Source organism: Pseudorasbora parva, chromosome 22, assembly GCF_024679245.1.
Source record: "Pseudorasbora parva isolate DD20220531a chromosome 22, ASM2467924v1, whole genome shotgun sequence".
NCBI lineage: Eukaryota > Metazoa > Chordata > Actinopteri > Cypriniformes > Gobionidae > Pseudorasbora > Pseudorasbora parva.
Window position 1 is genome coordinate 26,771,167 of NC_090193.1, and position 24,653 is coordinate 26,795,819.

At 37.2% G+C, this 24,653-nt stretch overlaps 4 protein-coding genes across 7 annotated transcripts in view; 3 read left to right on the forward strand and 1 right to left on the reverse strand.

Annotated features, from left to right (window-relative positions):
- Nucleotides 1-25: 25 nt before the first annotated feature.
- Nucleotides 26-4,890, reverse strand: utp3 (UTP3 small subunit processome component). Its single transcript, XM_067431665.1, has 16 exons — nucleotides 4,695-4,890; nucleotides 4,492-4,579; nucleotides 4,293-4,349; nucleotides 4,147-4,203; nucleotides 3,894-4,020; nucleotides 3,103-3,171; nucleotides 2,873-2,994; nucleotides 2,628-2,783; nucleotides 2,459-2,530; nucleotides 2,326-2,366; nucleotides 1,118-1,214; nucleotides 910-1,026; nucleotides 704-828; nucleotides 565-619; nucleotides 358-465; nucleotides 26-271 (listed from the first exon to the last, which is right to left on the reverse strand). Exons 1-16 carry the CDS (start codon nucleotides 4,709-4,711, stop codon nucleotides 182-184), a joined length of 1,398 nt encoding a protein of 465 aa, XP_067287766.1. The 5' UTR covers nucleotides 4,712-4,890; the 3' UTR covers nucleotides 26-181.
- Nucleotides 4,891-5,437: 547 nt separating this feature from the next.
- cpne1 (copine I) lies at nucleotides 5,438-22,477 on the forward strand. Of its 4 annotated transcripts, XM_067431927.1 has the most exons (17): nucleotides 5,507-5,563; nucleotides 7,461-7,544; nucleotides 15,750-15,881; nucleotides 16,858-17,037; nucleotides 17,151-17,225; nucleotides 17,560-17,631; nucleotides 17,838-17,921; nucleotides 18,037-18,126; nucleotides 19,117-19,215; nucleotides 19,371-19,457; nucleotides 19,548-19,607; nucleotides 19,737-19,870; nucleotides 20,293-20,347; nucleotides 20,438-20,489; nucleotides 20,604-20,737; nucleotides 20,911-21,147; nucleotides 21,250-22,477. In XM_067431927.1, the coding sequence occupies exons 3-17, from the start codon at nucleotides 15,750-15,752 to the stop codon at nucleotides 21,361-21,363; spliced, it is 1,605 nt and encodes a 534-aa protein (XP_067288028.1). In that variant the 5' UTR covers nucleotides 5,507-5,563; nucleotides 7,461-7,544; the 3' UTR covers nucleotides 21,364-22,477. The 4 variants fall into 4 exon arrangements, with proteins under 4 accessions (XP_067288027.1, XP_067288028.1, XP_067288029.1 ...); XM_067431926.1 differs by lacking the exon at nucleotides 7,461-7,544 and having other exon boundaries at nucleotides 5,438-5,563; XM_067431928.1 differs by lacking the exons at nucleotides 5,507-5,563; nucleotides 7,461-7,544 and adding an exon at nucleotides 14,832-15,321.
- Nucleotides 5,510-13,316, forward strand: rbm12 (RNA binding motif protein 12). The gene is made up of 3 exons (XM_067431924.1): nucleotides 5,510-5,563; nucleotides 7,461-7,544; nucleotides 9,781-13,316. The coding sequence occupies exon 3, from the start codon at nucleotides 9,803-9,805 to the stop codon at nucleotides 12,398-12,400; it is 2,598 nt and encodes an 865-aa protein (XP_067288025.1). The 5' UTR covers nucleotides 5,510-5,563; nucleotides 7,461-7,544; nucleotides 9,781-9,802; the 3' UTR covers nucleotides 12,401-13,316.
- A 290-nt stretch (nucleotides 22,478-22,767) lies between the features above and the next one.
- fer1l4 (fer-1 like family member 4) overlaps nucleotides 22,768-24,653 on the forward strand; it is a 29,582-nt gene continuing 27,696 nt past the window's right edge. Inside the window, exons 1-2 of the mRNA XM_067430996.1 lie at nucleotides 22,768-23,006; nucleotides 23,184-23,239. Coding sequence (XP_067287097.1) covers nucleotides 22,928-23,006; nucleotides 23,184-23,239 — 135 coding nt within the window. The 5' untranslated portion in view covers nucleotides 22,768-22,927. The remainder of the gene's footprint in view (nucleotides 23,007-23,183; nucleotides 23,240-24,653) is intronic.

Below are 24,653 nucleotides of genomic sequence, written 5' to 3' on the forward strand. Positions count from 1 at the left end.
ATGGCACTGAATGCTTCACCAAAAATCATTTTTGAGATTTTATTTCATTCATTATTTGAGCTGTTGCATAAAACATTTAATTTCCATCTGTTGTTTTGGGACATTGAGTATAAACAGAAACACCAGAAAAGTCCATTTTAATATCCCATTCAAGCTTGGATGATTGTCCCCTGTAGTTTGATCACTTGAGTTTGACGCTCCTCTTAACTCCAGCGCGAATACCAGACCATTCTCCACTGTATCTCGTCTCCTCGCGCCGCACCTCACGAACCTGACACAAATAGTCGAAAATTAGTGTCTGTTTTCGATAGTGATTTAAAAATCAAAGTGAATTAAAATGAATCATATGACACTTACCTGACCCTTGCGACGAATCTGGGCACGTCTGAACTTCTCTCTGTGTTTGACTCTGGGATTCCGGTCAATCTTCTTCCTCTTGGGTGTTAGCCCTTTGTTCTTGGACATCTTTTCACAAAACACATGATGTGAATATGGTAACACTGTCCGTTAAATTGGAAAATGGCTGACTTGCGAGATGAAGGCATATTAACCACAACACCTCACCTGATAGGTGATCCTTCTTTTAGCATCTCCCGTCATCTCTTCCTCTTCCACCAATCTGATAATGCAGTCAGTGACAGTAAGGGCTATGAAATATTATTTATGACAAACCACAAGGGCTGAATGTTGTAAATGGACTCACCCATCCTCGTTCTGGATCTTTTTCCTCTTGATTTTCTGTCTCTCCGCCATGGCGTTGTAGAAGCGCAGAGCTTCCTCGTCTGAGTCCAACTCCTCTGCTGCTTCCAACTCAGCCTCTTCTGATACCTAAAACAAAGACATGTCAAAGTCAGGAAAAATGGAGCCAGTGCTAATACTGACATTGATTAAAAAAGGACAAGTAATTACGTTGGTATGTTTTCTGCCTGCTGATCTCCTTGTAGTTCTGTCTTGCGGTTCTCCACTGAGAAGCTGCCGCAGTTGAGGAGCCAGTCTAGCATCTACTGCTCCTAGTTCATTTATCAGCTGTGAAAGTGATATTGAGATGAAGTTTAGAAAGCTTTTTTAATGAATACCTGTATTAAAATATGAAAAGTTTACATTTGATGGTACTTACATTTCTGTAGGTCAGCAATCTCTCAATCACAGGATGGTTGTGTGCTGGAATTCGCTTAGCTTTTAGAACCAAATAAAAACTAATGTTTGTGCAGTAGCTGGAAAGAAGGGAATATTCATTGTGAAAAACAATTCCAATAACGTTTAAAAGTTTGGTTTTAATGATTTTTTTTTTTAAAGAAGTCTCATGTTCATCAAAGCTGCATTTATTTGACCACAAATACAGTCAAACTAACACTGGTCAACTGGCTATCAAATGTTATTTGGTTTTATTTTGGCCAATCTCTGTTCCAGACTTGCACACAAACTGCGTTGCAATTATTTCATAAAATGTAATTTATGTGGAACTATTATGAAGTATGCAAACAGGGCATTAACACAGGCCATTACTCTATGTCCCATCTGCAGAGATACCAATGCTTGTTTACTGCGGTAACCAAGAAAATGCTATATCGCCCCATTAAGCTCCACCTACTGTCAGAGAGTGAATTTGCTTTTTAATTTAGTCCGTCTGCTGTTTTTATTTTGTGCAGGTATGTATGTAGCATAAGTTCACAAAGCTAAAGGCAGACCATGCTAATTCTGCTTTAAATCTTGAAATGATGCATATCGAATTTAAAAACAACAACTGTTGTTACATTGTGATATAAATTCAGTGATTGCACTAATTTCACATTTCTGCAGATATTGCTTAAGTCCAGTTTGGTCTGTAATAGAGAAAATAAGCAGCAAATCAATGATAATTCAACAATTGGTATCAGAATCAGCCCATTTGCTAGTAAAAAAAAAGAAAAGAAATCATGATCAGCGCATCCCTAGTAATATTGTGAAATATTACAATTTAAAATAACTGTTTTCTATTTATTATATTTCTAAAATATTTATTTCTGTGATAGCAGTTGTGCTGCTAAATATTTTTGTGGAAGCTGTAATATATTCTTATCCAGGATTCTTTGTTTAATTGAAAGTTCAAAAGAACTGCATTTTAAAGCATCCTCACTGAATAAATAAAAACTTACTGACCACAAACTTTTGAATGGTAGCGTTTATGCTATGAATATAAATATTATATTTATTTTATATATATATATATATATATATATATATATATATATATATATATATATATTAATATATTATTATATATAATGTAAATACTGCAATCACTCACATAATAAGAGTACTTAACATGATAAAGGTAAGGCTTACTTAAGATAAAGCTGCTGTTTCGTAATGAGGTATTTTGCCCCCTAGAGGATGGAAAGGATACAAAGCAAAAGTGTAATTACATAAAAATTGATTAACAGTCTATTTACAGCTTAATTATGTAGATTTAACTCACCTTTCCAGGAGGAATCCGTCCATCTTTTACCATCTCCACAAGGGGCTGAACTTCATCCCTCAATTCTCTAAGCTGAGTACGCAAAAAAACAACTCAAATTTAGCAATAAGAACAGCACTGAGGGAAAACCCTTAATAGCGATGCAAATTTCATTCCTGCAAGCCTTTACCTTTGCTTTGAAGTCCTGAATAAGTTCCATCAACTCTGGTGATTCTTTCTTCAGCAGTTTGAGCTTTTCTTTCTGTGACATGGTTTTCAAATCCTTCACAATCCTTTCCTCTTTTTTTTCATCCTCCTTCTCCACTTCAGCCTTTGCTGCAAACTCCTAAAAATGACAGGAGAGTACAAAGACTGAGTAATATGATGCAAACTCTTGAACTCTACCGATGTCTTTAGAAAAAAGAATTGTAGTACCTCCAGCAGGTTTAGATCGTAGTCTTCCTCGCTTAGGTTGGCTGCCAATCTCTTTTGGATGTTTTTGGCCTCCTCTTCCTCTTCTTTGTCTTCTGCTTCAATCTCTTCTAGAGATTTCCCCTCTGCAAAATTTACAAATTATACATGCTAGAATATGTATATATTATACATTGCAAAATAACAACGCTATAAAATGTTATACACGTGTAGGTAAAATGAAAAATGCTTACTTTTAGTGACATAATCAGAATCATAAAAAATCTTCTTTTTGTCTCCCCAAGCCATGTCATTTGGGAGATCTGTACAAATGGAAATGGAAGTGTCAGAGAAAATGCCTCAAACATCTATGTGTGAGGCAATAAAAAAAACTTGTATATGCTTGAATATTCTTGAATACACTGTAGAGTAAAACAATAAATGCATGCAGTAGGTAACTTTTGTAAAAATGTATTTTGCTAAACCTGTCATAATGTCCTGACTGTAGAATATGAGACAATATGATGAGAATATGATAATCTGTGGAAAAAAAATCAAGTTCCTTCCAGTGGTCTTATTGCCATTTGCAGAAATACACCGCTCCGGGTAAGAAACAACCAGGAGTAGTGTCTTAGCAGTGTCAATCAAGCTTGTGTGCGCGCTGATCACACCCCCCTCTCACGCACAGCGTGTACAGTCAGGCGTTCAAATTCAAGATTCCCGCGTAATCTTGTACCACACAGCTGTGCCGCAGCTTGCTTATGGCATACAAACAATCCAAACCTGCTCATAAAATAAAGACGGGTAAACGGAAAAAGAAAGATGACGATGATAAAAAAGACAAAAAGAAAGAATTAGATAGAGCCCGAAATAAAACTAGGGTAAATATCGGAGTCTTTTCCGAGGAGGAAGCGCAGCAGAGAGCAAGGGGAAGTGACCTGTGAGCTGTGCTTGTTTAAATTTTCAGGCTAAATCAACGTTTTCTAAATACTCCCTACTGCGGCTTTAAATCACACAAATATATTTAATATTTACAGCACATTACCATCATCTTTCTTTCCTTCCAGGTCACTATCCATGTCTGTCTCCTCTTCCTGCCCTTCCTCCTCCTCCTCCTCTTCATCATCATCATCATCCCCTGAATCAGACAGGGTCAGGGGCATGACCTCCTCCTAAAAATAAAGAAAAAACAAGGGTGCTCTTCAAAAAAAGATCACACTATTACAAGCAATAAAAGCCTTTAAAAAGTCACGCTGCCAATTACGTTATATTGTTTTGCAATTGTTTCATTTACTTACAACTTTATCTTCATCATCCTGATCACTGTCTTCTTGCACCCCTCGAGCCAAGAGTTTCTACAGACCAAAGTCAAAGGTCAAATACCGTATGTACTAGGATATCAAGACTCTTCATGGATACAGAACATGAAGAAAATAGAACTCACTGAGATTTTTTCATTGTGGAATTCATCTATTTTATCCTCCACATATGTTGACGATTTCTGATGAGAAAACACAAAGATGTTTATAACCAAGATATCAGTTTATAAAAAACGTTTTTTATATATATATATATATATATATATATATATATATATATATATATATATATATATATATATATATATATATACACACACACACCTTATCTGGAATAGCTTCATCTTTATAAGCTTCAGGATCATCACTGTCATATTCTTGTTGCTTCTTTGCTCTAGGCTTTTTCACTGCCCTTTGAAATGAAAAAAAAATGCATGCATTATATACACATATGTGTGTGTGTGTGTGCTCTGTCTGCATACAGCTGCGTAGAACAAGCGAAAACGACGACACATTATAGTACTAACCTTCTTGCTCGGACCATGCTGTCATCGGGTTATAAAAAATACTGCTTGACCTAATTATATAAATACTCGAGCTGTTCAAATATAGCGTATATCTCATTAACCAGCACAGAACTGGGTGAAAACAGCTCAACAACTATCCGCGTGGATGTTCCACATGCATTTAGAACGGGAAGTAAACTATGCGAGTACTTCCTCTACTGGGTGAGTCTGTCAAAATAAAAGTCTCCCAAAGTAATCAGTTGCTTGAAAATAGACACCACCTTAAAATAGACACCACAAGTCATCAGCTTATCTCAGCGTCAAAAATATATCCTTTTTAAAGTACTTTTGGACATAGTCGTGAAAAACGCCCCTCTATATATGGCTGTATAGGACTTTCCATTGACATGATTTTATACAGTACTCTCTGTATATTCTATCACCATACCATACCCTTCCCTTAACACCCCCGGGAAATAATTAATATACAGAATAGAGAACCAAATACGATATCTATCTATCTATCTATCTATCTATCTATCTATCTATCTATCTATCTATCTATCTATCTATCTATCTATCCATCTATCCATCTATCTATCTATCTATCTATCTATCTATCTATCTATCTATCTATCTATCTATCTATCTATCTATCTATCTATCTATCTATCTATCTATCTATCTATCTATCTATCTATCTATCTGTCTATCCCGCCTACTACACCGTGTTTACTGATTGGCTTACATGAGCGCATGCGCCGTCGCTCTCGTTCCAGTCTCGTTACTGAACAGAACAGACAAGACGCTGACGACAAGAGGTGGATGAAGAACATTGAAGCGCCTCGTCTTTATTGTTTTGAAAAGATCAGTTAAGAAAAATAATTTCGGTAAGAATCTGTAAAGTACATCAATTCACACAATGTATTTCATGTAGCCATACACAACACAGTCGACATTTGCCAAAATGCAGTGGTTTTATACGCTTAATGGAAGGCAGGGTGATTGTGAGCGGCAAGCAAACGACATAGCTTTGTTTAAATGGACAATGCGCCGCTAGCTAGGCATCTCTTCCTGCAGTGGATTTTGCTTCAATATTTCTAAAACGGGCTTTGCTGATGTGAAGAATTGAGAAAATAGCAGCGAGTTTTGTTTCTGTTGTAGACCACATCAGTCCATTTGCGCTGGTAAATACAGGCGGCGCCATTTTGTCATCTCGCTGGTTTTGAGGTTTGAATGGCTGATGACGCCATACCATGGGTGTTATTGTTAAACTTTTATTTACCTAGATCATTTTATTTTTTAGAAATCAAAGAGTGCTGTGTTTTTAAAGCTTTTGTTGGTCGGCCTTTCAGAACTGTCTGTTTTCTGTTGTTATGGTTCGCTCTTTTATTTCAGTGGTTGTTCCAGCTAAAACAAGCTGCAAACGTCTAAAATAAGCTATATTTGACTCAATTTGCAATGTTTCCTGGGTGAAGCTCATTTCATATTCGATGTTGTATCAAGTTTGTAGACATTTCGTCATATTTCAGCATAAGCATAAAATTTGACACTTTAAAAAAAAAAAAGAGGTTATTTATGGTGACACGCAGTGTTTGATTTTACGTGGAAATCGTGTGAGAAGTGTTGCTGCAATGGACATCTCCAAGTTATGGTTTTTATTTAACGTTTTTTAGTGCAATTAACAGACCTCAACCTTGACGTCATACTTGAATTATTTGGTTGTTAGTAGAACCTGTTTTGGATTAATATGCATACAGGTTTATGTTCACATGGTTATTGGTCTATGATTGTGTGCCCTAATTTCCACTTTTAGTTTAAGACTCTTAACATTTAACATGTATTAACCAGAATGTTGGAGTTTGTCGCTCATTTTGGTCTGAAGTTTTATTAAAAGTTTCTGGTGGTAGGTGATCAAATACTAGTTACAGTTTACCAAAAAAGAGAGAATTCTGTTTCACCCTTTATATTCAAGTTAAGGAATGATACATTAATTAAATGTGTTAAATTTAAATAATCCTGCCAGAACAACTATTTTTGTACTTTTTGATGGAGTAAAGTTTTAATTATGTGGGCTTTTTTGGTCAGGTATTGACAATGGAGACTTATAGATTTGGAACAACTTGATGGTTGACTAAATGATGGCAGAATATACATTTTCGGTTAAACATCCCTTTAAGTGTCATACTAAGTAGTGCAAATTTCATGTTCTTTGTAGTGTGACACTGAAGAAGGGTTTCTACAGTGGTTGTACTGTTTTTAGTGTCTACTGGCCTTTTCCCCCCTAAGTTTCTGTATGTATACAGTACAGGTTACACATTTGCAGATTAGAAATATACGCAAGTTAGGATGAGACAAGGTAGATGCTTTTAAAGATGTTCTCTATCTCTTGTTATGTTTCTTGCACATTGCTCACAATTTACCTACATTATCATATTTTCTCTTTACTCAATGCAAGGTCACAATTTGTTTTAGATTAATATACTACAAAATGTTAAAAATGTTCCTGTATTTGGTGCGTTGCTGTTAAGTATGAATGCTTGCTGGGGTTCATGAAATGCATGTCATTCATGTTTTCTAAGACCAATTTTAATGTGTATGGCTTTTGCGAAGCAGCTGGCCAACTTCTGATGTGCACAAGTGGTGATTCAGTTTATTGTTTTGCTGTAGCAGAATGTTATTAAATGTGCTGGAAATGGCTGGATGGTTTTCTTGGAGACACTCATGGGTATGCTTGTTCTAATGCTGTTTACATATATTTCCCTCCATTTATTCTTTTTATTACAGTCGAGAATTGATTTTAAATGATTGCCGTCAGGATTGGCTTGGGAATCCTGTGCATCTTGTAACGAAGCAGCACTTTAAATACAGGTAAGCATTTGAGGGATTTTGGTTCACTAAACTTGGAAATATTTGGTCAACTTATTTTGTAGTAATTTTAAAAAGACTGAGAAAATTTAGAAATGTGGCTTAATGTTTTTTGTTGTCTTGTAATATATCATTGCAATATGGATTCTTTGTGAAGGGTTGACTATCTACAATGCAATTTTCATGTTTTCTGTGTTAATGTTTTGGGGAACATTTTGCTGGTTACAGAAAAGCTCATTTATTTTTTTCTGAGGCTCAGTGGTAAGGATTTTTTTCTGGCCCGTTACAAAAAGTAATACAAAAATAAGCCTAGTTTTGTCTTCGTTGTTTTTGATCCATTACCTTAAGTCTGTGACATCAAGAAATACTAGCCTAACTCATAGCAAAGGTAGACAAGCAAACAAAAGTAATTAAAATATAAGAACGTATAATCAATTTATGAGCAACAGCACAAAACGAACAAACATACAAATAAAATAAATAATGCTTTTCATGTAAATCTAACGTAGTTTTCAGCTAGAGAAAATTAATAATCAAATGTAAAATATCACTGCATAGTCTTCGCTGCATGAATTAAATATAAATTATCCTTATTAAACCATAAAATAACAAGTTATTTAGTCAAGACCAATTAGTGATTTTTCTTTTTTTTTTGTTATTAACATTAAAACAGACAGCAGCAGGTTTATTGGGCTGCTGTCACTTTAAGAGCTGCAAGGATCCAACATACTGTTACTCGTGTTTTATTTCTTAACTGTTAATGTTTAAGTTATAACCGATTTTTTAAAATTTATTTTATTACTATACTTGTGAGACTGGCTTTTTTTAAAGTAACTTTGTGTGAATATTTCTGTTCAAGTGCAAGAAGACTTGAAAGAGAGCTGAATTCAGCATTCTCACGCTGTCTGAGAAGCGGCTTTCTGGATGCGTGCTTTAGATGTGTCTTCAATGTGGTCTTCAGTACACACTATGGAATTGTTCTCTCTTGTGTCTTGCGCTTGAATATTTCAATTGGCAAGGTTTATTATTATTATTATTATTTTTTTTTTTTTTTTTTCAATTGTAATTGAAAACTCTGGAAAGTTAAATGGATAGTTAACCCAAAACTTTTAATTGCAATTTACTCACCCTCAAAAAAATACCATGGAAGTCAATGAGACCATACTGTGGAAGTCCAAATATTATCTCCTTTTGTTGTTGTTGTTTAGCAGAAGAAATAAACGCATGCAGGTTTGGAACAACATGAGGGTGAGTAAATGACAGAATTTTAGGGTGAATTATAAAGAAATGCACATCTTAAATTTATGCAATACAAGCCTTTCCTGGTTTTGTTCAGTTCCCAATTTATTCCCCAGCTAAGCTATAAATTCCTTTTTTTTAAGTCAATCTCTAATTTTATAATTTTTAAAAATGCTAAATCAATTAATAACATGGAAAAGCCATGGAAATTCATTGGTCAAAATGTGTGGGAACCCTGTGGTCTGCAATCTTCAAGCCAAGGATGGTGTAGAATAAGCTAGAGCCGTGGTTTTCATTCCTGGTCCTGGGGACCGTCATCACTGCACTTTCTCGTGTGTGTTTATGTATCCTTTTTAAAACACCCGATTCAGATAATTAGCCCATTTGGTGAAAGCTCAATGATTTGAATTGATTGTCAGATATATAAACGTGCAGTGCTTTGGGTCTTAAGGACTAGGATTTAAAACCACTGGGCTACAATTGCTAAATACAAAATAACGTTGTGTTTTCGACCTTCTGACTTATTTGAAGATTGTGACTTCAATTCTCAGTGAAACTCAGGCAATCGTTGTGTTTAACAGTTGTATGTAGTAAACTGGTTATGTTTTGTTTCAAGATTAAGTGTTTTAAATGAACTTTGAAAATTGTTGCAGTTTGAAAAGTTTTGTTCAGCTGATTTTATTAGTCATGTTTTCTTCTGATTTGATCTCATACTAAATTGTTGCATCCTCTATCAAGTGAAATGCAGTATGCTATTGTGCTTTGGCTATGACCACAAAGCCTTTAAACAGTGTGATGAGCTAAGAATCTCTTTTTCAATTCATATGGGCTTTGCTGTTTTAAAATTCATGCATTATTTATTCTGCTGTTGTCAAAATTTTTCTCACATGATCTTTGGTCTTTATGTGAATTGTCGTCTTGTAGTTTGTATACTGGTTCTCTGTGTTATCTTTTTGCCTTTTACCATAGCCTGACCGTCGTTGCCTTCTTTCATCTACAGGTGTGTGTTGTTGCACCTCAGCATGGCTGTGGTCATCCGTTTGCAGGGTCTCCCCATTGTGGCTGGGACTATGGACATACGCCATTTCTTCTCTGGATTGACCATCCCGGATGGTGGTGTGCATATTGTAGGGGGTGAACACGGTGAGGCTTTTATCGTGTTCGCCACAGATGAAGATGCAAGGCTTGGAATGATGCGCACAGGGGGCTCTATCAAAGGTTCCAAGGTGTCTCTGTTATTGAGTAGCAAAACAGAAATGCAAAACATGATTGAGCTGAGCCGTAGGCGCTTTGAAACCGGTAGCGCAGAGGCTGCCACAGGAAATGGCAGTAGGCCGGGTCCACCAGTTAGTACTGGTGGAAGTGGAAGGGGCAACTTGGCAACCACAGCACAAGGTTTTAGTAATACAACTTCAACTACAGCCACCACAGCAGTGTCAACACACGAGCCTGTAAGCAACAAGACTGTCCCTACCTTTTCAACCACTACCATGGGAAACATGCCCCCTAACTTTAATAATTTTAGCAGCCCGAATCTTAGTTTGGGATCTACAATGACAACAGCAATGTCGTCCTTGAACTCTGTACCTCCCCCAATACCTCCCTTGCCCACCATGCCAACTCTACCACCAATGCCCCCCATACCAGTACCGCCACCAGTATCCGCATTGCCACCTGTACCTGCTGTTAATCCGCTAACGTCAGTGCCTCAGGTCCCTCCCATTGCGCACATGGCACACATGCCTGCACTTCCTCCTTTCAATCCAGGTGTCCCTCCCCCAGTTGGCCCTGTAGGTGGTGGTTTAGCTGCCTCTGGTCCACTCTCTCTCGGAAACCACAATCCGATGTTCCTGAATCCCCTAAATCATCTAAACCCCCTAAACCTCCACCCTCACATGAAATCAGCAGGGACAAACCCAGATGAGTTTTACGTTCATCTACACGGCCTTCCTTTTTCAGTCATGGAAAATGACGTCAGAGATTTCTTTTTGGGACTTGGAATTGAATCCGTTCGTTTGCTCAAAGACCACCTAGGTAGAAACAATGGCAGGGCATTGGTTAAGTTCTTCTCACCCCAAGAGTCTTTTGAAGCTCTGAAGAGAAATGCTGGAATGATAGGCCAAAGATACGTTGAGGTTTCTCCAGCTACAGAGCGACAGTGGAGAGAGAGCGTGGGGCAATCTAAAGCTGGTGGTGATGCTGAACACAATCGTCATCGTCGCAGAAGTGCAAATTCGCCACCACCCTCTGGTCGCGACCGAGCCAGATCCCGATCTCCCCACAAACTAGAATTCTGTGTATATTTGAAAGGACTCCCATATGAAGCAGAAAATAAGCAGATCTTTGAGTTTTTCAAAAATCTTGACATTGTTGAAGATAGCATTTACATTGCATATGGGCCCAATGGCAGGGCAACCGGTGAGGGGTTTGTGGAGTTTAGGAATGAAAATGACTACAAAACTGCTCTCGGATGCCATATGCAATACATGGGTAGTCGGTTCATTCAGGTGCATCCGATCACAAAGAAAAACATGTATGAAAAGATAGACACCATTCGCAAACGAATGCAGGGTTCCCAAGGTGATCAGAAGAATAGCTCGGGAGGAGGAAAGAGTGCCAAGAATTGTGCTCACATAACAAATATTCCTTATAACGTGACAAAAAAAGATGTCCGTCTTTTTCTTGATGGAATTCAGTTGTTTGAGGAAAGTCTGAAGGTGCTAGTTGATGCAAACGGTAATGGTCTTGGACAGGCTATTGTGCAATTTAAGTCTGACGAGGATGCACTTAAAGCAGAGAGGCTTCATAGGCAAAAATTGAATGGCAGGGATGCATTTGTTCATTTGGTAACTTTTGAGCAGATGAAGGAAGTTGAGAGAAATCCTCCTCCCCAAGCAAAGAGAGGCCAGAAATCTCTAGGAAATTCCCATGCCCATTCCCATGCACACGCTCAGCCCCAGGCCCAAGTCCCCCAAGTACCTCATGCTTTTCCAGGAATGACAGGCGACGAGTTCAGTTTTTTGAGAAATGCTGTAGGGACTCTTGGCAACGGTCCACCTTTTGTCAACCCGTTCATTGCCCCAGGTAACGGACTGGCAGGTCCACCCCCTCTGCCGCCACTTGGTGCTGCTTTGGGTGATGTCTCTCTAGGCATTCCCCCACCAATGGTTGGAGGACCCATGCCCGGTCCTGTATTAGAGCACCCTGGTTTCAGACCCACCGCACCATCTGGCTTTGGTGCACCGGAACCTTTAAGGGGCATCCCATCATTTGATAATGGATCTTCTCGTAAATCAGTCGGACAAAATCATGGAGGGAGCCAAGGTCAGAGGCCGGCTTCTGAGAATCTTAGAGGGCCCACCAGTGGTCCAGGTAATTCACGGCCCACTATTGTCAAAATTCAAAACATGCCCTTTACTGTGACCATTGATGAGATCATCGATTTCTTCTATGGCTATCAAGTGTTGCCTGGTTCTGTATGCTTGCAATTCAATGAGAAAGGTATGCCCACCGGGGAAGCGATGGTTGCTTTTGACTCCCATGACGAAGCAATGGCTGCTGTAATGGACCTGAATGATAGGCCTATTGGGGCAAGGAAAGTTAAGATCACTTTGGGATGAAAACAATTTATGCTTTCTTTTGACACATTTTTGGAAAAATTAACTTATCTGGTTGTTTTTATGTACAGAAGAAGAAACTGACAAGTATTAGTTCCCCCCTGGACACATTATGTATCCAAGATTGTAGTCACATGAAGCATGACAATTGAGGAAAGACTTTTAAAATCCTCTAAACAGCGTTGTTTAAGACTTCAGGACAATAATGTTTTAGTTCACATCTGCAGATCTGAAAACGGGGCATCTTTATAGTGGTATGTTCAATAGAGACTAATAGCTGTGGAGGAGGTTAGTTCCTCATTGTTTGGTATCTCTGCTCAAGTTTTATACCTATATCTGGTCCATGCTGCATCTACGCATTTCCTTCTGAGGTAAAAAAAAAAAAAAAAAAAAAAATTGTGCTGCCATGCATTGTGTGATCAAATACATGTCTACACTTCAGCTGCTCTGCTGCAAGTTTTTTTCTGTCAATAAAATGCAAATGCAGTGTCTTGATCAATATATGTTGCTGTTATATTGGTTTGATTTAAAAGCCTGATGTCAAACCAATACTTCACTGTAAATGATAAGCGGGATGAGAAGCAAGTGCAGCATTGTAATATTATGTATATGAAAGCATTTTACTCTCTTTGCTTAGCTCTCTTCATAATGTGTTGCTGTGGTGTTTGATAGCATCCCTTTCTTTCTTTTTTTTTCTCTTTTTTTTGGATGTTTGGCTTTTTTGTGTTGCTGAAATGGATCAGTTGTTATACTTAGTTTATTTTGACGGTCCAGCGCTTTTTCTCTTGTAAATACTTTCCAGCTGAACTATTTTGTCAATAAAATGCCATTCCTGAAATGATGACACTTAAAGGTATTGTATTCTCTCCTGTCCTGTTTCTTTCAGTTCAAATACGAACAATAAAATGTTTTGCTGTGACTTCCTTGTTTCCCATATTGAACTGCATATTTATATTTTCAATATTTTTTCCCCATCAGATGTCTTCTAAAGATGTAACTCTAGCTCAAATATTTAGCTTGTTGCTTAAGACTTAGTAGCATTTACCTTTTCCCACAATAATTTAAAATTTATGGCTCTTTTTAAATTTTATATTTTACCACAGATAAGCATCTCAGGTAAAAAAAAAAAAAAAAAGCTTTATACTGTTTTGTTTTTATAGTGGGAAAAATATCAATGTTGTGTCAAGAAAATAAATGGTCTAGTATAGTAGTTCTATTAGTTTGGGTTCTGTTGAACTGCCCAGCATACATGTCATACATGTCTTAATAGTGTACGGATCGAAAACTGAAATTCTGCCTCAGTTGTGCCACAGATGGCTTTTCATGAATGCAGTGTCTGTATGAAACATTACAGAGGAACACATTTTTGAATTTAGTTGTTTTTGATCTTTGTTCTGATATTATAAAAGTTGAACATTTCTCATACGAACCGCACAGATGAGAGGCGCATGAAATGTTTAATTGTTTTGGCTGTGGATCATGATGGCAAATGATGATATGCTGCATAAAAGATTTTTCAAGTAGCACATGCTTGTCTTTTCTCTCTAGCAACTAGTCAAAGAATTCTGCACATTCTCAATGCATTTTTTTAAAGCAGGTCAAGTGGGATTGCTCTCAAACGCTGTTCTTTGATGCTTTCAATCTGCTTGCACTGGGCCTGTTCAGAAGCACACAAGTTCACGGTTATTTATTCAAGTTTTTGTGCTTTTGCTGTTGTGAAATGCTTTGGAATTAAATTCATGATGAATTGAGTGCATTTCTGCCCATTTCGCATTCTCAATTGGTTCTCAAGCATTGTGGACTGCATATTTTGCTTTGTGCCTTTTTGATGCTGAGCCTTGATTCCTGATTAACGTTAATGTTCAGGTAAGTTGTAATCAGACCTTAGTACTGCTATAAATCTGTGAGCATTGGATTTCCTACTAGTTTTTTTAGTGTTTGCTTTTGTTTTAAGGAAGAGTGTATTGTGGGGGGAAATTGGTAAATGCTTTGCCTTATTTCAAGTTTTAAACTGAAATAAATTGTCTGCAATATTTCAAAAAAATGTGGAGGTTACTGAAATATTGTTTCTGTAACATATATACCATTGCTTTGTTGTGGTGATTGAATTAGTGGGATTAATGTAAGTATAGACATTAAGATTTATACATGCATTTTATATTTTGAGTGCACTGCAATACCAAAAAGGGCAGTAATTTGTCACTTATATAGATTTGCCAACAAATACGGTAGGCTACAACGGAATATCATAGAAATGTATTCTTTTGTGTTTGTTTTTTGTAAATGATTTGGCCCAGTTGTAGAATCTGTTACCATGGAGACATAGCGGTCAAGGCAAGCACGTTGTGCCTCTCCTCGCTGTTTCTTTTTCTTTCTTTTTTTTCACTCAGTCGCTGTGACAGGTTGCTCTTAAACCAGTCGAGACTAGTTGCTGTGCTGTGGCATTACAGATAAAACTGACACGCTGGTAGACTACGTAACAAATGTGAAGCTTCTGATTGATTGATGCATTGTTGGGTGAAAGTATTATGAACTCGTTCAGTAATAATTATTTCGCTGAAACATCTGTTCATGCATTTATGGTGGCTAGACGCGTGCTTTAATATGATTTTAAGTAGGATGAGTGGTAAAAATTCGAATTCTTTGCAGTTGTATTGTTGTCTGTGTAATGAGTCACCCCACGTTGGTTTCATGCACAGTGCTCTGTGCCGCGGGCTGGTGCTGTGATTGACAGGCGCCCGACCAATCGCAGCGTAGTTCAGCTGGCGTTCTGACCAATAGCGTTGCACGTCCGTAGAGGAAATGAATGGCGCCGCCCTGCTCATTTTATATTACATGAACGTGTCAGGGTGTATACGGTAGTAGTAAGCAGATTTGGGGCAGAGAATCTCTCGAGCACAATTTCTTCAGTTTGAAAGTTAAGGGTATGATATTTTAGTTTCACAGTCGCTTTTGTCAGCTTATCATATAATAGCGGCTGTTTGTATTATATTTGTAGCGCGCCATTAAGCAATACAGAAATATAGTTTTGGTCGCGTTAACGCATTTAAGGCGTGATCTCTTTTTTTCTTTAATCCTGACGTTTAGGCCCTCAGACTTGACATTTGCCACATTTGTTTTTTATTTTTTATTTTAAAGGGCATATTTTTGTGAAACGGAGCATGTATGATGCGAAGATTGTATGAATCTTGTATATTGCTTTTTATTATTGACAGTTTTGGTCCTTGTGTACATTTCTTTCATCGAATTGCACTTCCTCGCGTGTGTACGTTACGCTCCAGTAATGATTCATTGAAGCGGTTTCGCTCGAGGCAAGAACTTTATCCAATTCTGTGTTTGTTGTGGTTTTCAGATGGCCGTTCAATGTGTGTCCAAAATCGAGCTCTCCATCTCTTGCAATAATCTTCTGGATAAAGATGTTGGATCCAAATCTGATCCGCTCTGTGTTCTGCTGCAGAGTGTCGGCGATGACCGTTGGACAGAGGTAACTTATACACTTTAATCCTCAAACAGCTGCTGTAACAAATTGCAATTAAACTTCTTCTTTTTTTCTTTTTTAATACTATAACAGCTGCTGACACTCAAATATCACTGCAACAGTTCTAATGGGGGAAATGTCACCGCTTGCTGACATTTGTGATTAAAAATAAATAAATAAAATGTATGTATTATTTAAAGTAGGTAGTACAATATTATATAAATAATTATATACTTTTTACATAAATACAATTATTTTTCAGGGCTTAGGATTGCAGAATGCAAAAGTTAATAATTTGTGTGTGTTGTACACGCAAATGCATGCATGCAAACATATTGTAGTGGCCCAAAGTGATGTCTCTCCAAGGAAAGTTGACATTTTGTTACCTTTTATTAAAATATTATTATACTGTGACAACCAGGATAAGGCAGAGGGACCGTGAGAAGCCGTTGGCGTGAGTGAAAATGAGCGCCTGCTGCATGCCCGACTGGTCTTGTGTCTCACGGAGGAGTTTCGAAAGCATAAAATGAGGAATGACGACCGTGAAGGACGAGAGAGGACCAGGGCTGGACTTTACATTCAACAATTTAATAAAAAATAAACACGGATGGCTGCTGCACACACAAACATAACTCAACGTAAAGTCCAGGCCTGATCCTCTCATCTGAAGCTCCTCTGTGATACAAGAACAGCCTCACCTTTTTCTCACAGTCCCTCTGCCTTGTCCTGCTTGCCTCATATACATTTGTTAAATAATTTGTGTGTATATTAACCTGTAGCTGTTGCTTGCCTTTTTTTGCCAATTAATTTGTCATATAAATACCTTAACCATTTACATTTTTTGTTCTTGTCATATTTAAAAAGTTTCCTTCATATTTAAAATAAAACACGTATATGCATATTTTGATCAAACTTGTAGAGCCATTAAAACCAAGTTTCTTTATTTGCTTGTCTCATTGCGGAATGTATGTGATCATTATAGGTAGAACGCACAGAGAAAGTGAAGAATTGCCAGGACCCAGAGTTCTCGACAAAACTTCACATTGACTACTACTTTGAGAAGGTGCAGAAACTAAAGTTTGGTGTCTATGACATTGACAACAAGTCTGTTGACCTCAAGGATGATGACTTCCTGGGAGGCTTTGAATGCACCCTTGGTCAGGTATGTGTTGTGATGCAGTGAAGTGCTGTGTTCTGCAGATGCAGAACACTGCTAATAATTAGTAACACTGTTGTTCATTAAAAAATTAAATTTACATAATGGCTTTGCAACAGATTGTATCAAGTAGGAAGATTACCAGACCCCTTCAGCTCAAGGCAGCAAAACCAGCTGGGAAAGGCACAATAACGGTATGTTCATTAACACAATGTTTCTAATATGGCAACATTTATAAAAGAACATGGGAGTTTGTCACATGAGAATTTTACTATCTTCCTGATTAATGTTTTGTATTAATTTATTTTCATTTGTGGTATCTTTGTTTGTAGAAGGGCTTCACAGAATAATTATTTTTATTTGATAAACCACAAAAGCCCTCTGTTTGAACAAGATAACATTTGCATATGAGAATTTATGCAAAGTCCGTCATTGTGTATACCATCATTTATCTGTTCATTTTTGTGAACAGTTCTGCCAGAAAAAGGTTCCTCACATTTAACAGTGTTGTGTTTTTGGTATGTACAGATTACAGCAGATGAAGTGAAGGACAACAGGGCTATTGTGATGGAGGTGGAGGCCAAAAACCTGGATAAAAAGGTAAACACAATAATCCTCTGTTCTTGCATCTTGTTTTAACCAATTATGATTTATACTCCGTTAGTTATTGCTGCAAAAGTAGCAGGACTTTTTTAAAGGTCTCTGCTGGCTTACCACACAAAAATCATTGCCATATGCAGGGTAAAAGCCAGTTATTCTACTAACTGTTTTATGTGGAAGCTGCAGTATTTACTTCTCTTTTTCAGGATTTGTTTGGCAAGTCTGATCCATTCTTGGAGTTTTTCAAGCAAGAAGAAGATGGGAAATGGCAGCTAGTTCACAGGACAGAGGTTTTTACTTACTTTCGTTCACTCAGTGAACCAAATATTAGTCTGTTTGTGAATGCAAAACAATTCATGGGTTGTTGCATTCATGGTTGTGTTGACTTTTATCTGTTACCGATAGGTCATCAAGAATAATTTGAATCCATCTTGGAAAAAGTTTACTGTCTCCTTGCATACATTCTGTGCTGGTGACCTGAACAAACCAATCAAGGTAACTACAAATGTTTTTTATGCTCACTCAGATGTGCATTTGTCATGTTAACTGGTCATAACTGTAGAAGACATCATTTCGTGAGCAAAGTCGTTGGCTGTGTTTGTCGTTTTTAAAAACCTACTTATTAGATGTAGCTTGGGGGTCAGTCTGAAGTGGCCAGGCCCGTTGGGTGGAAGTGATATAGTATGTAGCTGTCTCCTGTCACAAGTGTTGAATGAATCCACGTTTTGAGCAAATTAATCAGGTGAACCGATGATTCAATGACCCATTCATAAAGAGAGCCATTAATGAATGCCACCTGCTGGCAGTTTTAGTTTCCTATTTAAAGAATAATTTAATAAATAAAAAAATTCTATATTAATAAAACACCCATTAAATGTATAGTTCACCCAAAAATGAATAATCTGTCATCACATGGCCATTTTGTAATGTCTATTTGATGCTTTTCTCATTTAACACAATAATTACTTTAATAGTAGTGGTGTTGCTGGAATCTTTCCACGTCGCGTCTGGTTCGGAAATGGTGTACATTCTTAACTGATATTTTTGATCAATTAAAAGCAACTTTGCTCAATATAACTATTAATGTCTTTTAAATTAAAAAGATCTTACTGACCCCCAACTTTTGAACAGTAAGTTAACAAAACTGAGGCGATATCTTTTGGAAGGAAGCTATTAGATTAGAAGAACGAACGCATAGCAACTTAAAAATATAATCATGTACCTGTTTTGAAGGGGCAAAGACATCATCATCCAGCACTTTCAGTTGTCCTAGTCCTTATAAAGCTTTGTCTAATTGCTAGGTAATTTGTTACGATAAGGATGAAGACACAAGCTCAGACATGATAGGGGAGTTCACCTGCACCACCGCTAAACTAATGGAGGCTAAAGACAATGCGGTGAGCAGGATGCATGTCCGTTTTACTTCTCTAAACATCTTTTTCTTTCTTTCTTTCTTTCTTTGTCTGTGTGTGGCTTTTGTTTTAGGTTCATTGTTTTGATTATGATAACGATGGCTCTCATGATCTCATTGGTGTGTTTCAAACTAATGTGTCAGATCTGCAGAAAGCAGTTCAAGGCTCCCCGGTGAGACTCCCACCTCCACTGTGTCAGGCTTTCTTGTTGTCCTTGTGTTAGCAGTAGAACATTTCCTTTTCTTTTTATAAATTTCCATTATGTTGACTTTCATAATTTCTGAGCGTTTTATTATAGGGGATAAGTGACAATTTTTCATTTTGTAGGTTGAGTTTGACTGCATTCATCCAGAGAAGCAAAAGAAGAAAAAGAGTTATAAGAACTCTGGGGTCATCAGGATTAAGTATTGCAAGGTTCGAAACAACCTTCGTTTTTTTCACGCATGAAAATGGATATTGCAGAATTCTTTACAATAATGATAAATCATCACCACTGTCTTCCAGCTTGAGGCACAGTATTCATTTCTGGATTATGTGATGGGAGGTTGCCAAATTAACTTCACGGTAAGATCAGTCATAGCACGACATTTGTTTCCGACAGCAGGTGTTTTTTTCCCGGCATTTGTATACATGATAAAATGAGGCTGTATGGTTTTATCTCTAAAACAATAGTGAACAATTGTTCATTTTTAGGTGGGCATTGACTTCACTGGCTCTAATGGAGACCCCCGCTCCCCTGACTCGCTTCACTTTCTCAGCCCTAATGGTGTGAACCAGTATCTGTCAGCCATCTGGTCCGTCGGCCAGGTAGTCCAAGACTATGACACGTAAGAGTGTGATTTTGTCTGTACACTTTCCACCAGCTCTGTGACTGAATGGTTTTAGACTAAATGTTGTCTTTTCTATGTTGCTACAAACTAACATATGTTCACCCATTGATTAGTGCCTTGTCATTTTTGTAGGAGAAGTATAGAAATATATAAGTAATTCAACACAGATGCCTTGTTCAAAAGTGACCGTAAACTTTTTTCATTTTTAACTATTCATAAAATAATGCAAATCAGCATTTTAGAATGATTTCTAAAGAGTGGATCAATGATTGCTGAAAATTCAATTTTAAGTTAATAATATATATTAAGATATGGTATTTTAAATTGTAATATCTCCTAATAGTTCAGCTTATTTTCTGAAGTTCATTTCTCCTTGGTGAGATCTTTTTCAACAATATATTTTTGTCTTCCCTTGCTAGTGACAAACTTTTCCCAGCATTTGGATTTGGTGCCCAAATACCTCCAAACTTCCAGGTTAGATATTATAGGTGTCCTTCATATCGTTTCATTAATAGTTGTAATCATGGTTTGATTTTACAAAAGTGCCTTTGTTCAATTTCTTAGGTATCCCATGAGTTCCCATTGAACTTCAACCCCAATAGCCCATATTGCCAAGGTAAGTGTCCCAGTGTTTGAAATTAGATTTGAAAATGAACAATTACACAACTTTCTGACTTTAAAGACATTCTAGCATGTTATCACATGAGTTGATGTGTTTTATACCATGCAGGAGTGCAAGGAATTGTGGAGGCCTATCGCATGGCTTTGCCTCAAGTCCGTCTCTATGGACCTACCAACTTCTCCCCCATTATAAATCATGTTGCCCGAATTGCTGCTGGAGCTGCCCAGCAACCAAATGCAGCTGTGAGTAATGCCAACAAATGTCGTTTTATGTTGTACACTGCCTCATTCAACCCAGGATGTGGTTTGATGGGTACTTGTATGTATTTACTTTGTAGTCTACCATGGTATTTTCAGTCCATTAGCACTATGTATTCTAATCTCTCTATCTATCTATCTCTATCTATCTATATTAGCAATACTTTGTGCTGTTGATCATCACTGATGGGGAGATCACCGATCTCGATCAGACCAGACAGTCCATTGTGAACAGCTCCAAACTTCCTATGTCCATAATCATCGTGGGTGTGGGTGAGGCAGACTTTAAGGCCATGGAGTTTCTTGATGGGGACAATGGAGTTCTCAAATCTGTGTCCGGAGAGCCGGCGGTCAGAGATATTGTGCAGTTTGTGCCCTTTAAGCAGTTTGCCAGTGTATGAGCCTCTTTAAATTTTAATAGAAATTGCATGCTGGTTAGAAGTTTTGTCATATCCAGTGCCTTGTTGTTTCTCTATTAAATTTCTCTTCTTTCTTAGGGTCCTAAAGAAGCGCTGGCTCAGAGCGTTCTAGCTGAGGTGCCAAATCAACTGGTGTCGTACTTTAAAATGAGAAATCTGCTTCCTGTCAACCCTCCTCCACCAACCAAGTAGACAGGTTTGCATACGAGTCTGAACCACAGGTATCTAAATGAAATGGTTAGGATTTAAGTATATGGATCACCAGTAGAGGGAGCCACAGCTCTGTTAAAGGAAGCATTATGGGGGTTTTAAGCTCTTATGAACACCTCGTGTTCTATTTGTATTGCTCTTTTTTATATTATGCAAACACTTCATTTTCAGTCCTTCATAGATTTATTTTGTCTTCCTAGATTCCTTATATTATCTTCCAAACTGGTTTAGAGTTTATATAAATATTCCTTTTTACAGATCTATTTTTCTGTATTGTTGCATGTTATTTTTTTATGTATACTTGATATACTTATGTATGCCTTGATTTCATTAAGCCAAGATTTGAAACCACTTCTTTCTGCTTTTTGATGCTGATGTATGCTATATCAATCAGGAATGCTGGTTTATGAGATTCTCTGCACTTTCTGCGCTATATAATAGTTATCAGAGGATAGTGAACTACTCAACTCATTCAGCCAATATGCTGCAATACATAATCATGGTGTCATAAGAGATGATTAGTAGTTAGAACCATACCAAAGAAATTACTGCATGTCTTTCAGTAGCAAACTTTATGAATTGTAAGTAGAACTTAACATTTATTAATTGCTCGTTACCTGGTATAAAGGCATTATGTAGACTTTGGGACCATAGAACTGCCTTATAATTTGTATCTTTTTGAAAAGTTGAAGATCGTGCCAAGTAATATTTTAAAGACTTTTTTTGTTTTTTTGTAATGACAGAAAATGGCAATTTGATTTATCTAACAAATGTTTGCACCTTAATCGCGCACAATAAAGTTAATCTGCACTTCTCCATTATAGCTGTTGAATTTAGTCGTATGTTTGCTTGCTATTGCCACATGATGCCTTATGGGACCATTAACTTGTTTAAAGATTTGTTTTCTTCTACATAATGATTTAAAGGGATTATAATCATGTTATGATTGTTTTTCTCCCTGCCATTGCTTTTCCTAATCATGAAATATGATGTTTACACAGCAACATGTTCAGTTCTTCAGAAGCCATTGACACTTGGTTACACCACTTTTTATAACTGTCAAGAAGGAATGCTGAATAAAATTGCCTTATGCACATCACAAGTTTCTGACTTTTTTTCTTAGTCGTTGAATTTGTCCTTTTTTATTTGGATGTCATTGAATTTAAAATGAGTCTTAAAGGCAGATCTGAGCACAGCCGTTCATCTGTATACATCCATTACGCCCTTAGTTCACTAACTGTTTGACTGTTAAATTATCATGGGTAAATATTCCAACTCCCCCCGTGGCCTAGGGTGTTTTCCTTCAGATGGAATTCCAGCACAGTTCCTCAAGGTGTAGGATCAAACAGTCTGACAATGTTTTCAACTGCCACATGTGTATTGTATATTTGAAAGCGGCTGTGTTGAGGATGTATCTGTACCTCTTAGTTTTAAAGTTAGATTGGAGCATAATATTTATACCTTAAGAAAAATGAGGACCAACTGCACTCAAACGTAAAACAGTGGATCGGGATTACAAGACACAGGAACACAGCAGCACTCTGCCATGTCTATTACTGTCATTTTAAAGAAGATATATAATCTACCTGGAAAATATGACAGGAAAGTGGAGTTGTCATTTAGAGGTAAGAGCTGGATATTGAGGGATGAGTCTATAGCCATATGATTAATATTGTTTTCTCAATTGGTGAACTATTATTGTTTTGGAATATTTTTATATAAATGTGCAATACATTACATGGGAAATGATAGAGGGGTTATACCATGGTAATAATTTGAAACAACATCTGTTTATGGTTCAGGATTTACTCACAAAACCAGGATCCTTCAGTGTGAGAATATAGCCATCTTCAATGAGGTAACTGTTTCAGTTATGATTACGGTTAACTTCAGTTCATATATCCACTGGCAAAACTGAATGTTTTGATCATTGAGCATCCAGTTTTCAATGTCACATGATCATTTAGAAATCATAATAATTTGCTGAACACAAATCAAGATCTTTTTATTGAAATCTGAGAGCTTTCTTTCCCTTTAATATTTTCTAAATAAAGTGATTTTGTTGAAAACAAAGTACTCTCGTTGCTTCATAAAACAGAGGTTAAACCACTGTAGTTACTTTAATGTTGTCTTTACTGTATTTCTGGGGCTTGAAAGTGTCAGTTGTGTAGCAACAGAGGGACAGAAAGCTGTCAGATTTCATAAAAAAGATATTAAGTTGTGTTCCAAAGATAAACGAATGTCTAATTGGTTTGGAACGACAGGGTGAGTAAATAAAGGCACCATATGAAAGGTTTTTTATTTATTTATTAAAATATCCTTAAAAAAACCCGCTAGAACAATGTTATATACCTATTTTGATGACTTGTGTACTGGTATTATCCCAAATGTTTCCATACATTTTTAAATCCAAGAGAAATATTAGCCGCCTATGACGTCATACCTGCGTTACCATTGATTTTAACCATGAAAACACCAAAGACACTTTAATATATTGTGTTTTATGGTGAGCAACTCTTTAGATACATTAATCGACAGAAAACTAATCATTGTTATAGCTCAACACAGTCTTTAATCTGTATAATCTCGTTTTCTTGATTTACCGTAAGTACCATGTTTTACCTTGCCTAATATATTGTTGAGTGTGCATGAAGTGTCTCATGGTAGCCGCCAAGCTAACGGACAGAGTAGCATTATAACATAACTTTCAATACACTCAAATATATCTAAGATGATAAAACAGCGATACGTTACCTCACGTACGTATGACCAAAAGAAGCGGAAATGAGCCACAGAAAAAGCTACACTGCACTCGAGCAGTGTGTCGCGCTGGTCTCTCATTAGCAATCGCTCCATCGGCCTCGTTCCTGTCTAACCGCGTTCAGCCCCACCCTGCTTCATACAACAGCAATATTAATAAATCTTTAAAGGGTTAGTTCAACCAAAAATGAAAAGTTGATGTTTATCTGCTTACCCCCAGTGCGTCTAGGTGTCTTTGTTTCTTCAGAAGAACACAAATGAAGATTTTAACTCCAACTGTTGCTGTGTGTAGGTCATATAATGCATGTAAGTGGGTAACAATTTTATGAGAGCAAAAAAAAACATGCTTAGACAACATGCACAATGAGCCCTGTGGCTCATGACGACACATTGATTAAGACACAAAACGATCAGTTTTTGTGAGAAATCGAGCCGTATTTATATCATTTTTTACCTCAAATACAACGCTATATCCAACAGCCTGGAACGCCTTTATGATGTCTTTACATGTA

Excerpts from the sequence above, each read along its gene's own strand:
- utp3 (XM_067431665.1), bottom strand. Across the intron at positions 4,350-4,491 it reads ATGAAGCTATTCCAGATAAG|AAATCGTCAACATATGTGGA; the intron begins GTGTGTGTGTGT and ends TTTTCTCATCAG. Across the intron at positions 2,531-2,627 it reads TTCAGGACTTCAAAGCAAAG|CTTAGAGAATTGAGGGATGA; the intron begins GTAAAGGCTTGC and ends TTGCGTACTCAG.
- rbm12 (XM_067431924.1), top strand. The coding sequence starts at position 9,803 with ATGGCTGTGGTCATCCGTTTGCAGGGTCTCCCCATTGTGGCTGGGACT.
- cpne1 (XM_067431926.1), top strand. The coding sequence starts at position 15,750 with ATGGCCGTTCAATGTGTGTCCAAAATCGAGCTCTCCATCTCTTGCAAT. Across the intron at positions 20,490-20,603 it reads CAATAGCCCATATTGCCAAG|GAGTGCAAGGAATTGTGGAG; the intron begins GTAAGTGTCCCA and ends TATACCATGCAG. Across the intron at positions 21,148-21,249 it reads CCTTTAAGCAGTTTGCCAGT|GGTCCTAAAGAAGCGCTGGC; the intron begins GTATGAGCCTCT and ends CTTCTTTCTTAG.